General features: G+C 40.4%; 1 protein-coding gene and 1 pseudogene across 1 annotated transcript; both read left to right on the forward strand.

Moving 5' to 3' along the window:
• Positions 1 to 1,348: 1,348 nt before the first annotated feature.
• On the forward strand, positions 1,349 to 12,258 carry LOC143011455 (proteinase-activated receptor 2-like; annotated as a pseudogene).
• Positions 12,259 to 13,950: 1,692 nt separating this feature from the next.
• LOC143011199 (proteinase-activated receptor 2-like) lies at positions 13,951 to 16,133 on the forward strand. The gene is made up of 2 exons (XM_076163984.1): positions 13,951 to 14,135; positions 14,649 to 16,133. Exons 1-2 carry the CDS (start codon positions 14,063 to 14,065, stop codon positions 15,704 to 15,706), a joined length of 1,131 nt encoding a protein of 376 aa, XP_076020099.1. The 5' UTR covers positions 13,951 to 14,062; the 3' UTR covers positions 15,707 to 16,133.
• Positions 16,134 to 16,455: the final 322 nt, after the last annotated feature.

The following is a 16,455-nucleotide window of genomic DNA, read 5'->3' on the forward strand; positions in this document are numbered from 1 at the left end:
GCTTTCTATTGAGGCTGTGGATGCCCAGGGGCTCTTTGTCCAGTGGCTGAATGGAAATGTATAACAAAAGATACAAATAAAACTACAAAGTAAAATTGTTTAGTTGTTGTGACTTTATACACGTGAGTACCTCAAAGGTGTTGAATAATTGGAAGACATCAGCACATTTTGTGGATCATGCAGGTTCTTATTTGCTCCACTCAGGCCTCTGGGATGGATTAGCTTAGGTCAATATACCGAAGAAGACTTATAATGACTGAATAATGTCCTGCAAAGTTACACAAGTCCTTAGGGGATCCAGGTTGGTGTGTACACAGACATGTTGACAGAGGATCATCTGACACACACCTGGGGCAGCAGGGGTGCCGCAGCTCCTGTGCAGGGTTTGGCGTACTGTTTGCGGTATTGCGCCCAGCCGCAGACCAGGTTGCACGTGATCATGACACGCAGCAGGAACATGAGCACGCCGGGCCCCCGTGTGCTGTGTGGTGCTCCAGCTGTATGAATGGCGGGAGCGGCGGGCGACTACGGCAATGAACGCGCTCCTCGCGGCACCCATCTGAGTGTTTCTCTTCAGGACCAAGAAAAGACAGAAGATATGAACAAATGTATATTACAATGATTAGAAATGCAAACTATAAATTTTGCCTCGTGTTTTATGTTGTATGTGTTCACAAAAAAAGTCAATTTGAAGCACTTCTGGAAACTTTGAAGAAAGTAGTAAAAAATGTGTATAATATATATATATATAAATATATATATAATATATATATAGTGTTATTGCGATACTGTTTGAATGCTGCTCGTGAAAGTGCTGCACAGTAAGTCCAAATGTGTGTTGTGAAATAGTTTATAATTATATTCAACTTGATGTATTCAACTTGATGTTACTTTCCGGTTGAATCGTCATATATAAATGCCATAAACAGTCTGTAATACAATTCATTAAACGCATTACTAAAGTAAAGACAAAGCTGTGCATTATTTGGCAAAATGTCCCTCAATAATATATGATGCAGCCAGCTCAAAGCAAAAACGGCAAAAATTGTGGCTTTGTGGGTGAATTAAGAGTTATTAATTATTCATGGAAGAAACTAAAATCCAATATCAAACACGGTACGTGGCGGAAATCATCTCCAACACGCCAAACATACCAATAAATCTCATATTATTATTATTATTATTATTATTATTATTATTGTATTAGTAATTCGTTGTGTTGTTGAAGCAATAATTACGATTACGAGGTCAGACTACTCATATGTTTATATCAGATAAGGAGATAAGATTGTACCTGTCACAGTACCGAAATGCGCCGCTAGGAGACGCGATCACCTGACCGAGTGACATCACGCAGGTATCATAACTTGCCGTTGGCAGGCTGAATGGACGACGGAGAGGAAAGCGACGCAACCACACCCGAGGACGCTACTCCACATTTCTCCTCCATATCTGAGCTCCATTATGGCTCTGAGGACGCTTTGCTTCTCACTCTTCCTCCTTTTGTGTTGCGTGGATTCCTGCGCGTCTGACAAAGGTAAGGAGTGTTTCCAGTCCTTTGCCGATTCTGTTGTCTTTCACCCCGGGTTGTTTCTAATCCTAAAGTAGTTTAAAAGTAGCGTCTTGAGCCTGTTTTGGTCATGTTTTGCTCCTTTTTTTCCGGCGCAATCAGCGTGTGAATTAGTTTAGATTCCTGTGTGGTATATTTTGCTTATATATCTAGTATCTCAATAAGAACATATATTCATTCTACTAGGGAAAGTCTTACAGCTGACAATGGACAAAGGAAAGGTGGACCTCAAGCTAGTCTAAACTGGACAAGGAATGTAAATTGCACCAGAGGTCAGCAGTTTAAGCCTTGGGCTTAAACAGCTGACATTATAGATAACAGTTTATGGCCGTTATAAAAGTGAACTATTACCAAATATGTGTACGTATGTACACATATTTAGTATGTAGTGTATGTAGTGTTTACAGGGGTCCCAGGTGGTTTGTCAATATCCACTGAAACGGGTCTTTTCTTGAGTGACAATCAACTGTATAAATACGTCTGAAAGTCAGAATTCGGGAGCAACTCATTCCGGCTGCAGAGTCTCTCACAAGCGTTCCATGGTGCTTGTTATGATGCTGTACTTTGTACAATAAAACCCTATTATACAAGCTAAGACAGTGTCAGCGGAGATCCTTCCTTCCTTCATCTTCACATCATCGCAACCCAAGAATTACACTAAAGATTTGGCGTCACGAATCCGGCCGTGTTGTGATCAGCTGCATCGCCGACAACTTCCAGCACCGAGTCATCACCGGGTGAGCATTTTCTCATTTAAAACGGAGCGCTGACTCGTTCGTTGAGGCTGTTGTGTATTGCTGTCTGGTCACACCGTAAAAAGACTTAAATGTGTGGGTGTTCTATGATGTGTTGATGGAAGAGTAAGACTCCGTTCTAAATTAGGGATTATTTGCGTTGTAAACAGCGCAAAAGGGGGGAGTAGTATAGAATTAAAAAAAATAGGAGAAATAAAAAGAGAGAGCATAGTAAGGATAAATGCAGGATAAAGAGTTAAAAGGAAAAGTGTAGAATAGTCTAAATTAGTAACGATAAGGTGAACCAAACAACATCATGCAAGATTAAGGAAGACTAGGCCCGTCTGTTAAACAGTAAAACGTGTAGATTAGACACTGCGTGAAAGTTGACTTTGAGGAATAGTCATTTTTTGGCTAAAAATAAAGTGAAGAAGAGATGAGTAAAGATTAAGAGTAATAAAGAGATAAGAAGTACAGAATAACAGAGAAGAAGATTTAAAGGAAAAGCCGCAGATTTGGCCAAAAGCCCTCTAGGGAGGCGATGTTAGATGGGCCATAAAACCTGGAAAAGCTCACTATAGGACAATTTCAGGTCAGTCTGGGAACTGGAGGTTGTAAAAAGAAATTCAATTGCAAGTTCCAATCGAACACTCGTTGACGAACAAGTGTCTGAAGAAGCCTCTCATTGAATATTTTCAGCCTCAAAAGGTAGCACAAATTAAACAGAGTAAATAAAGGATAACAGGAGCGGCAGATAAAAGCATGCTATAGGGAAATGTATGAATGAGACTCGAGAATTTGGGAATGAATACCGGTTGTATTTTTGGATGATGTTGCATTAGCTATGCGTCTTGTAAGATTGTTTTGTGTTTTGACTGTGAGTGATTGATCTCAGGGGCAAATAGAGCTAAACACTCTCTCTGCCGCTGCTGCGTGTGTCACTCTGGTGCGTGTGTGTGTCTCTGTGTGTTAGCTGTGTGAGAAAGGAACTGTTTGTTGTGATTAATGTTGATGTGGGAGATGTTGTGTTAAAAAGACATATATAGGTTGTGATAAAGAGTAGGAGACTTAGCAATAGATATAGAGAAAGATAATTTGTGTCAACTATTGATGAATTAGAAGAAATGAAGGGGACTTTTTACATTATAGAAGAATGAGCCTCGAATAAGAGGACAGGTATTTGATTTGGTTAAATATATATGAGCCCCTATATAGGACAGTGTTCACTTGATAAAATAAATGAGCCATCTTTGGACATTTTTAATGATAAAATCATGAGCTTCTCTCCATCAGAGGAGACTTTTTTAACTTGTTAAAACAAATGAGCCATCTTGGACGTTTTGTGTTTGAAGAGAAGTGGAGAGATAGGCACATTTGTACACATAAGCATGAATAAAGAAAAATAAGAGAGATGCGTGAAAATCTCCAGAGTCAAAACCCGAAAGGGGAAACCATCACTGTTTTGGATAGTGTTGAGGATTCTGGGCACATTGCTTATGATGCCAGAATTGACTGTAGAGTCAAAGGACAGGAAAGAAGGTTTGTTGACATCGACTGTCAACATGCCCCTGAAACATCAGAACCAGTTTCAGAGGAGTGTGAATCGTCAAAGGTTACAAAGGGCTGTGAATCTGTTACAGGAGAAGTCAGAGATTCAGTTAGACAAAGGAGTCCAAGACCCGTTCGAAAAAGGGTCAGACCAGAACGTTACAAGAAATAGAGTTGAAGTGTCCGTAGGGAATTTAGCTCAGCTTCCATGCCAGTGTACAGGAGTAAGTAGTGGTGAAGAGAAACATAGAGTCCAGTGGGAAGATAATCATGGTAAAGTACTAGATCTGAAGGAGACAGTTCCATTAAGAAAGTATGGGTTGTTAAATGATAGGAGAAGACTGAAGATTGAAGGAGACTGTAGTCTTTACATATATAGGTCTCAGCGGGAAGATCAAGGTGATTATATATGTTCGTTTCATGATCTAAGATTTGGGTGTGAAGAGTCTGAGTTGGGACTTAGAGTTAATATAGTGACTCTAGTAATAACAGATGGAAATGAGAGTGAGGAGCTCCAAGATTTTGGAGTAACGAAAGAATTGAAAATAACGATAACTACCGTACAGCCAAAAACTGTACCCACGGAACTAAAATCTATCCTCTCAGGGTTAAAGGTTACTCCAGGCATGAATGTGTCCCATTTGTCTACTATAACAACTCAGAAGACTACTCTAGACGTGGACAATGAATTTGTTGATCCTAACTGGACATCAGAAAACATGCCAGAACAATATCGTGCATTAGAAAAGAGAGAAGCTAATTGGAAGGCATATGGATTTGATTCATCAATATTAAAAATTACAGACCCATGGGCAAGGAGGAACTTATGGTTCCAGCAGATAGCTCATTCTGTAAAATCAGTTAAGAGATTTAATTGTCCATGTGTGGTGAAAGTTCCATCCCCAGGCACGTGGGCTTCAATTTTAGAGACAGTACCAGAACCTCTTTCAGCTGTATGTCAGTCTTATGCCCTATCATGGTTGTTGTACAACCAGCAATCTGCAAATGATCCAATAATGGCTTTGTCACAGCATCTATTTAAACCTAGATTTGCTTGTTCTTGGTTGAGGGATTTACCCTATCACTGTAAAATGTAATTGTATATTTTACTTTAAAAGAAAAGTGACCTTAACTCATTCCAGCTTACTCTGTTGACTATCCTCACTAAAACTTAGTAAAGACAACTTTCTACTGAGGCAAGTAATCAAACTCATCAGCTGCAAGTAACCTGTACTTAATTTGTCATACTTTTCCTTCAGATTGTGGCAGAGTTCTGTCGCCTGTCAAGCAAAAACCTAAATACAGAATTCTTCAAAGAACTTGACAAATACATCCCTCGCTTCTTTGAGATTTTCAAGAGCAAAGGGGGAAGTGTTGGCCAGAAACTTCAGAAATATCTGCAACAAGTCAGACCAGAGGTAAGTTTTTTTTTTTATCATGTGGGGAACAAAATACACAACCCCATTGTGTGTGCAGAGCTATTAATTGATTGTTCTTTACCACAGGAGTGATGTGTGTTTGACATGATTTTTCAGAGTACAGATATGACTGCGAAGCGAACAGCAGTCCTCCGTGGCCTTCCTGTGATCCTTGGAGAGGAGAACACAGACTTCTTCAAGACATGCTTTGTAAGTCGTCTTTATTACAATTTACACCACAGGTTCATTCTGTTTAATTCTGCTCCTTATGTTACTTTGATAGCTTTAGTTTTAGTTACTGTTCTACCCCTCAGCCTGAATCAGTGCTACTGTACTTTTTACGTGATGCACTGATGACCTATCCCCAATCAGAACACTTTTGGTGGTATCTGCTGTCTTTCAAAAGGATTCAGTCGCAGTTCTCTAGAGGGGTTCTACTGATATCTCTTATGACCGTATGAAGTGCAACGTAGTTAGACGTTAAATGTTATGAACTTTCCCTTGCAACAACATCAACACTTGTATATCGGTGATGCTCTTGGGAAATGCGCTCGCTATACTGTCACAGGAGGCTGATGAGTGGACTGCCATAGGTGTGACAGCTGCAAAGTGTACACATTCCTGTACTACACTGGTAGTTTACTCATCAGCCTCCTGTGGTAGTAGCAAGTGCATTGCCCAGAAGCCGCAGTGATGAAGAAGTGTTATGTTGTACTTTTAGTGGCTGTCTTGTGTTTTCTGCCATAGAAATTCGAGTTGACATCTGATATGTAATTTGGTGTTATTGCTGCTATTGCTGTTAGGACTGTGAAGACCCAGACATGTCTCACACCCCCATTGGGATCCTGACCATCATTCCTGAAGACAGACAGGCCTCCCCTGACTCACTGCACCTTGAGTCTTCAGGTACTGCAATTATTTTGGAAGGAAGAATTGTCATGAATGACCTTGGAAATCTTCCACATGCCATGTGCCTGCTCTTTGGACTTACTTACGCTCTGAATTTGGAGTACCCTCAACAACTGAAGTACACCTTCGACTTCATGCAAAGGGTGCTTCTCTCACTTGGACATAAATCCCTAAAACCAAAATTACAATCACTCAAAAATCTTTTGATGCAGTGAGTGAATGTGTTCATGATGTGAATGTGATGTGACATTATGGGTCACATTGATACCTTTACCCTTATTGAAAATGTGATTTTTATTTCTATTTTTTTTCTTTTTTGTGGGAGGGAGCCTCATCGCACTTTCAGTGTCATTTTTTTCTGAAAAAGTCTAGTTAGTGTTTATATTACATACAAAGTGAGAACTCCTGTATTTAAAAGTTAAATAGAAAAGGGTCCAGGCTGAAAACTAATGAAGTTTGTGTTCAGAACAACAAAACTTGACCTTTACCCTTATTGGAAAAGTGATTTTTATTTCTATTTATTTTATTTTATTTGTGGGAGGGAGCCTCATCGCACTTTCAGTGTCATTTTTTTCTGAAAAAGTCTATGTTTATATTGCATACAAAGTGAGAACCCCTGTATTTAAAAGTTAAACTTCATTAGTTTTCAGCCTGGACCCTTTTCTATTTGTGTTCAGAACAACAAAACTTTACCTTTGCCCTTATTGGAAAAGTGATTTTTATTTCTATTTATTTTGTTTTTTTGTGGGAGGGAGCCTCATTGCACTTTAAGTGTCATTTTTATTTCTGAAAAGTCTAGTGTTTATTTTACATACAAAGTGAGAACCCCTGTAATTTGTGTTCAGAACAACAAAACTTTAATAATTAAACTTCGTTTTCCATTCAAACTGTTGTCTGTTGTCTCTTCGTTTCAATAACTTATCACTTTTGGTTCAGCTTACTTGAACATATCAAGGCAATCGGTTTCCTGATATTTTGCTAGTAATGTGAACGCTTAAACTTGTACGGATAACTTATTTTTATGAGTACTGCTTAATTAACGTAACTCACATGTTTAAGTAGTCAACATTGACATTTTATAGTCAACCTAACTAATGATTTTGAGTTAACTATACTCAAACTTTACTGCCATTGTATGAGTTGTCTGAATTTATATTTTTATAGTTAACCCAATTAACGATTTTGAGTTAACTTCACTCAAGTTTACTGCCATTATCTGAGTTGTCTAAACACAGTTATTTTCAGCTATAACACCTTAAAATGAATTAGCTACTTTACTTGGAGGTTTTGAGGCAATCGGTTTCCTGACTTTTTTTAAGTAAATTGAACTTATTACAATTTACAGTGTATGTGAATTTACTTGATCAGCAGGAAAATAAGCTAACAGCAATTCCGGATGCAATGGAATTGACATCAGTTAAGGCAAATAGCTGTTTCTGTTCAGATAATACTTATGATGGACCGGGAATGTTCATGGGAGTATCAGATTGTGACAATTATATGATGGATCTGGGTATGCGTAAATATAAGGTTAGTGGAGATCACTATGAAGTGACTTTCTATCTACCACAACTTAAGACAAGTAGGACTGTACTGGTGAAGAATCAACTTTTGCCTGGAAATGTGACTATAGGACATATTAAAGATATTTGGTGGGTTTGTGGTGATAAAGCATACGTATTTCTACCGTATGGTTGGACAGGATGCTGTTACATGGCGACACTAAAACTCCCATATGAGGTTCTTACTATTCAGAAGGGAGAAGCGCCTGATGAAGAACGAGCTAATGTCATTTCTAAGAGAAGGAAGAAAAGGGAAATGGCACAATTTCACAATTTGGAAGCCTACCATTGGAGGATAAGTATAGGAGAAAAGTGGGGTATTGGATTATTCCCATGGTATGGTGTAACATTTTTGGCAGATCACATTGATAATATTACTTACACGTTACAGGGGTTTGCTGGTGAAACCATAAAAGGGTTTGAGTATTTGTCAAATACTCAAAAGAGTCACAGACTGACGTTGCTAAAACATGATATGGCGTTGGACTATATCTTGGCCAAACAGGGTGGCCTATGTGTGGCTTTGAACTTAACAGAGGATGCCTGTTATACTTTGATTCCTGACAACGCGGATAATGTGACTAGTGTTATAGAAGCATTGAGGCATATAAGGGATGCGTTTGGACCATCAGAAGGAGCTGGATGGTCAGCAAATTCTTGGTTGCAGGAGAAGTTAGGACCAATGGGAGCAGTGATGGCTCAAATTTTGGTGGCATTTTTGGTAGCATTGTGTGTGATGTTTTGTTTTTGTACGCTGTTATTGACCTTTGCGAAGGCTATGATATTGAGATGGGTTGGAGTTGTAATGCCAGGAGATAATTCTCAGATGCCATTATTACAGATGACAGACACAGAAGCTGAAGAAGAAGTGGTGATAGAGGGTGAACTGGTGGAGGAATATCCCTTTTTGAATATTAAATCCTAGTATAACTTTAACATTCACTTGAAGAATTGATTTTAAGTGTTACTAGTATTGAAGAATCGTTCTGATATTCTTCTGCGTATTCGTTTGTGGTGAATCAAGAGGAAAAGATGAGGCAAAGATGAACTGGAATCTTCAGAAGAGCTTTACTGGAATAAGACCTTGGACAGCGCTGGTTCCAACTCTCGCATGCATCAAAGAAGGACAATCAAATATCTCCGTGCTGCCCTATTTATCCCGCATATACAGGGCATTTACATAATATTCTAATTCACTGATGACAATGTAGTTTAACTGTTATCTATTGGTCAGCCAGCTTCAAGAGGGGCAGCGCTAAGATTCAAATCTGAGGGATGGACAGATGTCTGTGGGGGAAAGTAGAATTCTCTTTGTGTAAATTAAAGAACAACAGTATAGTGTAATTAGCCCTTTGATCTGAAGGAGCTCCCCCTGACTGCCCGTCTATGCAGCCCCGTCTCTTCCGTCTTCCTGACCACAGATGTTTGAAGCTTCGATGAAGTGATACAGTGACCTCTTCACCTATTGGCAGATATGTGTTATCTAGCCCTCCTGGAGAGAGATGCTAAAATGCTCTTGTGTATTACTCCATCTCCAGACTTTCCCGGGCCAGCCATTTGGTTACTTGACTATATTAACCTCAGTCACTGCATCTACTTATATGTGTGTTGACATTATTTGTTATATTCCAACACTAGTTCTACGAGAGGGTGATGTAATCAAAGGGGGGAAATAGAAAAAAGTGACCCTAATAAATCTGAAATAATTACATGTATTCATTTGTATTTGATGTTTTGATTTACATCTGTTGTTTTTGCAAAAGATATTTGGTGTTTTTTCTTTCCTTCCAGAAGAATATTGGGGGAAAGATAGGCTGAAAGAATTCAGATACGCAAACAAGGACAATAAGAATGGACTGAAGGACTCTGAACAAGGACGCGATGATCAGATGTTCAGATTCAACACATCATCAACACTACGTTGAAGAGTCGATGATGCTGACAAGAATGCAGTGTGTTATATTTTTAGGTTTTGTCTTATATGAAATTGCGTGATTAATACTTAAATTGCATATTATTTTCTTGATGCTAGTGTGAAGAGTAATGTTTTGTAATGTAATGTAATGTTATGTAATGTAATGTTTTCAGTTATGGGGTTCAGTTATGGGGTTAAATATATTGGGACCTCAGATGTTTTGTTTTTTTCCTCGATGTTTAGGGAAATAGGGACTAGGCAGGGAAAGGTCCATCTGAAGGTTCAATGGGTCGACCAGCCTGAATTTGCACATTGTTTTGATTTTATTTTCTGAGGCTTCCATATGTATTTGCCTAAGATATACTTTACATAGATTGTTAAATTTCTTTTAATTGGTCTGGAGTACTATCTATTTCAAGAAAGATGGCTGCCTGACAGGTTTTTCGATCTCGCACTCCATAAAGAAGAATTACGAATTAAGAATTGATGAAATTGATAAAGTAATGATGTAAGAAACAAATGTAGGAGGAATTGTTATCTCTGTTATAATTGTATTCATGTATGCTATACTCTTTTGTTTTTCGAGACTCTGACAGAGTCCCGAAGGGGGGAATATGTGGTATATTTTGCTTATATATCTAGTATCTCAATAAGAACATATATTCATTCTACTAGGGAAAGTCTTACAGCTGACAATGGACAAAGGAAAGGTGGACCTCAAGCTAGTCTAAACTGGACAAGGAATGTAAATTGCACCAGAGGTCAGCAGTTTAAGCCTTGGGCTTAAACAGCTGACATTATAGATAACAGTTTATGGCCGTTATAAAAGTGAACTATTACCAAATATGGTCATGTAGTGTTTACAGGGGTCCCAGGTGGTTTGTCAATATCCACTGAAACGGGTCTTTTCTTGAGTGACAATCAACTGTATAAATACGTCTGAAAGTCAGAATTCGGGAGCAACTCATTCCGGCTGCAGAGTCTCTCACAAGCGTTCCATGGTGCTTGTTATGATGCTGTACTTTGTACAATAAAACCCTATTATACAAGCTAAGACAGTGTCAGCGGAGATCCTTCCTTCCTTCATCTTCACATCATCGCAACCCAAGAATTACACTAAACCTGCATGTTGTAAAACTGTGAACACAATCAGCCTATATTCAGATAATAATAGATAACCTGATGTTTTGCATGGAGCCATAATCAAACAGCCACAGCTACACACACACACTTAAGGGAGAGTGTGTGTCCCTCCAACAGATTTCCACATATTTACATGCCAATTTATGCCTTAAGGCAATTTTGTTTGCTAAACACCTCCCTTTCTTTGTGTGTTCTTTCCTTCCTCACATGCAGGTATGTGGTTCTCGCAAAGGAACTGCAACTCAAATATGTGTGTCAGATGTGTCTAATTATATCATGTTCCTCTGAGTGAGCCTACAACTTCTGCTTTCCTTTTCTCCCCTCAAAGATACGAAAGGTGTCACCAGTACAGAGACCAGTGATGGGGTGTGGGTCAGCTTCACGGGCGCACGGGTCCTGGAAAGTGGTCTCACCACCGTCTTCCTCCCGGTCGTCTACATCATAGTGTTTGTTGTGGGGCTGCCCACCAACGCCATGGCAATCTGGGTGTTTCTCTTCAGGACCAAGAAAAGACACCCAGCATCCATCTACATGGCCAATCTGGCTCTGGCTGACTTGCTCTTCGTCATCTGGAGCCCCCTGAAGATCGCCTACCATTTCAACGGCAACAACTGGATCTACGGGCAGGGACTGTGCAAAGTGCTGGTGGCCTTTTTCTATGGCAACATGTACTGCTCCATCTCCTTTATTGCCTGTATAAGTGTGCAGAGGTACTGGGCTATAGTGTATCCACTGTCCCAGCGCCTGAGGAGCTTTGTGTCTCAGTTTCAGTCTGGGTGCTGGTCCGGCTTGCCACCATACCGCTTATCCTGTACGATCAAGAGGTCAAGGTGATTAACCTCAACATCTCTACCCGCCATGATGTCACCAAGCCCAGTCAAAGTAAAATAGCAGCAGGCTACTTCCTGACGATCGAAGTAGTTGGATTTGTGGTCCCCACCGTCGTGTGTATCATATCCTACGTCTACATGCTGAAGTCTCTCAGGAACACCATGGCAGATCCTGCCATTGCCAAAATTCGCCGGAAGGCCGTGATCTTGATCATCACCGTCCTGGTGATGTTTCTGGTCTGCTTCGTCCCCAGTAACATCATGCTCCTGGTTCACTACATCCTCCTGTTGGGGGAATCTGACAACAACCTGTACGGCTTCTACATCACCACACTGTGCTTGGCCAGTCTCAACAGCTGCATCGATCCCTTTATTTACTACTTCATCTCAGAGGATTTCAGGGATCATGTAAAGAACGCGCTTCTCTGCAGGAGCGAGAGAGCAGTGGAGAGGACGAGGGTGTCCGGTCCTCTGAAGTACTCCGCCCCTCAGGAACAATGACTCTGATCAGCTTTAAGCTGTGTGAGTCACTGAAATTACACATAAACACATTTGTTTAGCTTCATGCTGTTTCTTGCCCCCTGCAATTGTTATTGAGCATATATATACAGTTTATATAAATGTATATTACAATGATTAGAAATGCAAACTATTCATTTTGCCTCGTCATTTATGTTGTATGTGTTCACCATAAAAGTCCATTTGAAGCACTTCTGGAAACTTTGAAGAAAGTACCGTAGTAAAAAATGTCTACTCATATATATATATATATATATATATATATATATATATAGTAGGGATTCAGCTTGGATAGGGATTCATAGGAGTAGGAGTTGCCAGTTTGCCTCCAGGGCACTGCCGAGCTGCCCCTGAGCAAGGCACCGAACCCCCAACTGCTCCATGGGCGCCATTTAATGGCTGCCCTGCACCCCCTCTGTAATGCATGTGTTTGTGTGTGTGTGATATGAGGGGGTGCAAGATAAATTTCAATTGCATGGGATTTGCTGTGAATTGCATGCAAAATGACGATTAATAAAGTATCTTAAAAGTATCTATAGTATGTGTGTGTGTATGTATGTATGTATGTATATATATAAATACATATATTATATATTATATTATATATATATACACATATATATACATACATACATACATACTATATATGTATATAGTGTCATTGTGATACTGTTTGAATGCTGCTCGTGAAAGTGCTGCACAGTAACAATCCGGAGTTGATGCATGGCAGGAAGTATTGGCATTTATTGTTGTTTGCTTCCCTCTGCTGGTTGGAAGTGTGTACTTCCCGTCCAGGCTGTAGTTTTTGCGATGCATGGCACAGGACCATTAAAAATAATACTTTTTGTAAATAAAATGTGTTCAAAATATGAACTGGCATGATTGATTACAGCTCACATTCCGAGCTGCCAGTTTGATTGTGTAAACATCACTGCAGGCTGTGTTCCTTTTCTGTGAGTCAGTGCCTGTGTCCTGTATCCTTTTTGTCCTCAGCCATTTATCACACCTGTGCTCGTCCTGTAAGTCCAAATGTGTGTTGTGAAATAGTTTATAATTATATTCAACTTGATGTTACTTTCCGGTTGAATCGTCATATATGAATGCCATAAACAGTCTGTAATACAATTCATTAAACGCATTACCGAAGTAAGTGAGGCAGTAGTCCAGTGGGTAGAGCTTCCGCTTGGGAACCAGAGGGTTGCCGGTTCGAGTCCCTGCCGAGGTGCCCCTGAGCAAGGCACCGAACCCTCAATTACTCCCCCCTCTGCGAAGGGTGGTAATGTACTGTAAGTCGCTTTGGATAAAAGCGTCTGCCAAATGATCGTAATGTAATGTAATGTAATGTAATGTAATGTAAGTAAAGACAAAGCTGTGCATTATTTGGCAAAATGTCCCTCAATAATATATGATGCAGCCAGCTCAAAGCAAAAACGGCAAAAATAGTTGAATTAAACCTTTAAATTAGATACATTTGCTGTCCAGTTGCTGCTTGGATTACAAACAATGGCTTTGTGGGTGAATTAAGAGTTATTAATTATTCATGGAAGAAACTAAAATCCAATATCAAACACGGTACGTGGCGGAAATCATCTCCAACACGCCAAACATACCAATAAATCTCATATTATTATTATTATTATTATTATTATTGTATTAGTAATTCGTTGTGTTGTTTAAGCAATAATTACGATTACGAGGTCAGACTACTCATATGTTTATATCAGATAGGGAGATAAGATTGTACCTGTCACAGTACCGAAATGCGCCGCTAGGAGACGCGATCACCTGACCGAGTGACATCACGCAGGTATCATAACTTGCCGTTGGCAGGCTGAATGGACGACGGAGAGGAAAGCGACGCAACCACACCCGAGGACGCTACTCCACATTTCTCCTCCATATCTGAGCTCCATTATGGCTCTGAGGACGCTTTGCTTCTCACTCTTCCTCCTTTTGTGTTGCGTGGATACCTGCGCGTCTGACAAAGGTAAGGAGTGTTTCCAGTCCTTTGCCGATTCTGTTGTCTTTCACCCCGGGTTGTTTCTAATCCTCAAGTGGTTTAAAAGTAGCGTCTTGAGCCTGTTTTGGTCATGTTTTGCTCCTTTTTTTCCGGCGCAATCAGCGTGTGAATTAGTTTAGATTCCTGCATGTTGTAAAACTGTGAACACAATCAGCCTATATTCAGATAATAAGAGATAACCTGATGTTTTGCATGGAGCCATAATCAAACAGCCACAGCTACACACACACCTAAGGGAGAGTGTGTGTCCCTCCAGCAGATTTCCACATATTTACATGCCAATTTATGCCTTAAGGCAATTTTGTTTGCTTGTGGAAGCCAAACACCTCCTTTTTTTTTTATGGTCTTTCCTTCCTCACATGCAGGTATGTGGTTCTTGCAAAGGAACTGCAACTCAAATATGTGTGTCAGATGTGTCTAATTATATCATGTTCCTCTGAGTGAGCCTACAACTTCTGCTTTCCTTTTCTCCCCTCAAAGATACGAAAGGTTTCACCGGTACAGAGACCAGTGATGGGGTGTGGGTCAGCTTCACGGGCGCACGGGTCCTGGAAAGTGGTCTCACCACCGTCTTCCTCCCGGTGGTCTACATCATAGTGTTTGTTGTGGGGCTGCCCACCAACGCCATGGCAATCTGGGTGTTTCTCTTCAGGACCAAGAAAAGACACCCAGCATCCATCTACATGGCCAATCTGGCTCTGGCTGACTTGCTCTTCGTCATCTGGATCCCCCTGAAGATCGCCTACCATTTCAACGGCAACAACTGGATCTACGGGCAGGGACTGTGCAAAGTGCTGGTGGCCTTTTTCTATGGCAACATGTACTGCTCCATCTCCTTTATTGCCTGTATAAGTGTGCAGAGGTACTGGGCTATAGTGTATCCACTGTCCCAGCGCCTGAGGAGCAGCTGTGGAGCCGTTTGTGTCTCTGTCTCAGTCTGGGTGCTGGTCTGGCTTGCCACCATACCGCTCTACCTGTACGATCAAGAAGTCAAGGTGACGAACCTCAACATCTTTACCTGCCATGATGTCACCAAGCCCAGTCAAAGTAAAATAGCAGCAGGCTACTTCCTGACGATGGGAACAGTGGGATTTGTGGTCCCCACTGTCGTGCTTATCATATCCTACGTCTACATGCTGAAGGCTCTCAGGAACACCGGGACAGATCCAGCCGTCGCCAAAAATCGCCGGAAGGCCGTGATCTTGATCATCACCGTCCTGGTGATGTTTCTGGTCTGCTTCGTCCCCAGTAACATCATGCTCCTGGTTCACTACATCCTCCTGTTGGGGGAATCTGACAACAACCTGTACGGCTTCTACCTCACCACACTGTGCTTGGCCAGTCTCAACAGCTGCATCGATCCCTTTATTTACTACTTCATCTCAGGGGATTTCAGGGATCACATCAAGAACACGCTTCTCTGCAGGAGCCAGAGAACAGTGGAGAGGATGAGGGTGTCCTTCAGCGCTCTGAAGTTCTCCAAGAAGAGCAACACGTATACCTCTTCCTCAGGGAACACAGAGAGCACTGAGTGTTAGTGGACTGTTAGATTGTATCCTATTGTGACTTCTTTTACTGTAAAGTTGGTGCTCAGGAATAAGAGTAAGATCAGTTTGTGTTGACCTGGATAAGCTTTAAACTGTGTGACTCACAGCTTTTGTCAACATTTACAAGAGAAATTACTATAATAGCACATTTGTTAAGAGTTATGCAGTTTTCTGGCCCATGTAATTGTTTTTAACCATTTTGCTGAGATATGTTAGTTATATTTTTAGTTACAGTTGTAGTTTTATAGTAAAGTAGTATAGTAAGTAAATTGAGTTTTCTAATTTGCTTAATAACCAAATGTTTAATGTATATGAACGCTTTCACGGTGTATATATCTTGTGCATGTATTATGAACTCATTTTCAGTTCAGTCGTCGTGTACTTTTAAAGAATTGTCAATAAAATGAATTATCCCGTTCACAGTCTTTAGTCTCTAAAAAATGAACGTTCAAATTAGTTTTGTTGTGAAGTGAAGATCAGGTGAAATTACTTTTTGATTTACACAATATTTTTTATCAAATATGAGCCTTTATCCATATTTGCTCAGTGATTGTGTAATGATTTTAGTATTAGTTTATGATTTACTAGAAATTGTTCGATCAGTTTATTCAATTCCATTTATTTGTATTTTTGTATGAGAGAGAGAGAGAGAGAGAGAGAGAGGAAAGACGGAGAGACGGAGAGACAGCAATCTGGGGCAGAGAGAGAGACAAAGAGAGAGACAGAGAGTGAGAGGGGGC

The sequence above is a fragment of the Genypterus blacodes genome, unplaced genomic scaffold (genome assembly GCF_046128005.1).
Source record: "Genypterus blacodes isolate CSIRO-AG114 ecotype Tasmania unplaced genomic scaffold, CSIRO-AGI_Gbla_v1 ptg000133l_1, whole genome shotgun sequence".
Classification (NCBI taxonomy): domain Eukaryota; kingdom Metazoa; phylum Chordata; class Actinopteri; order Ophidiiformes; family Ophidiidae; genus Genypterus; species Genypterus blacodes.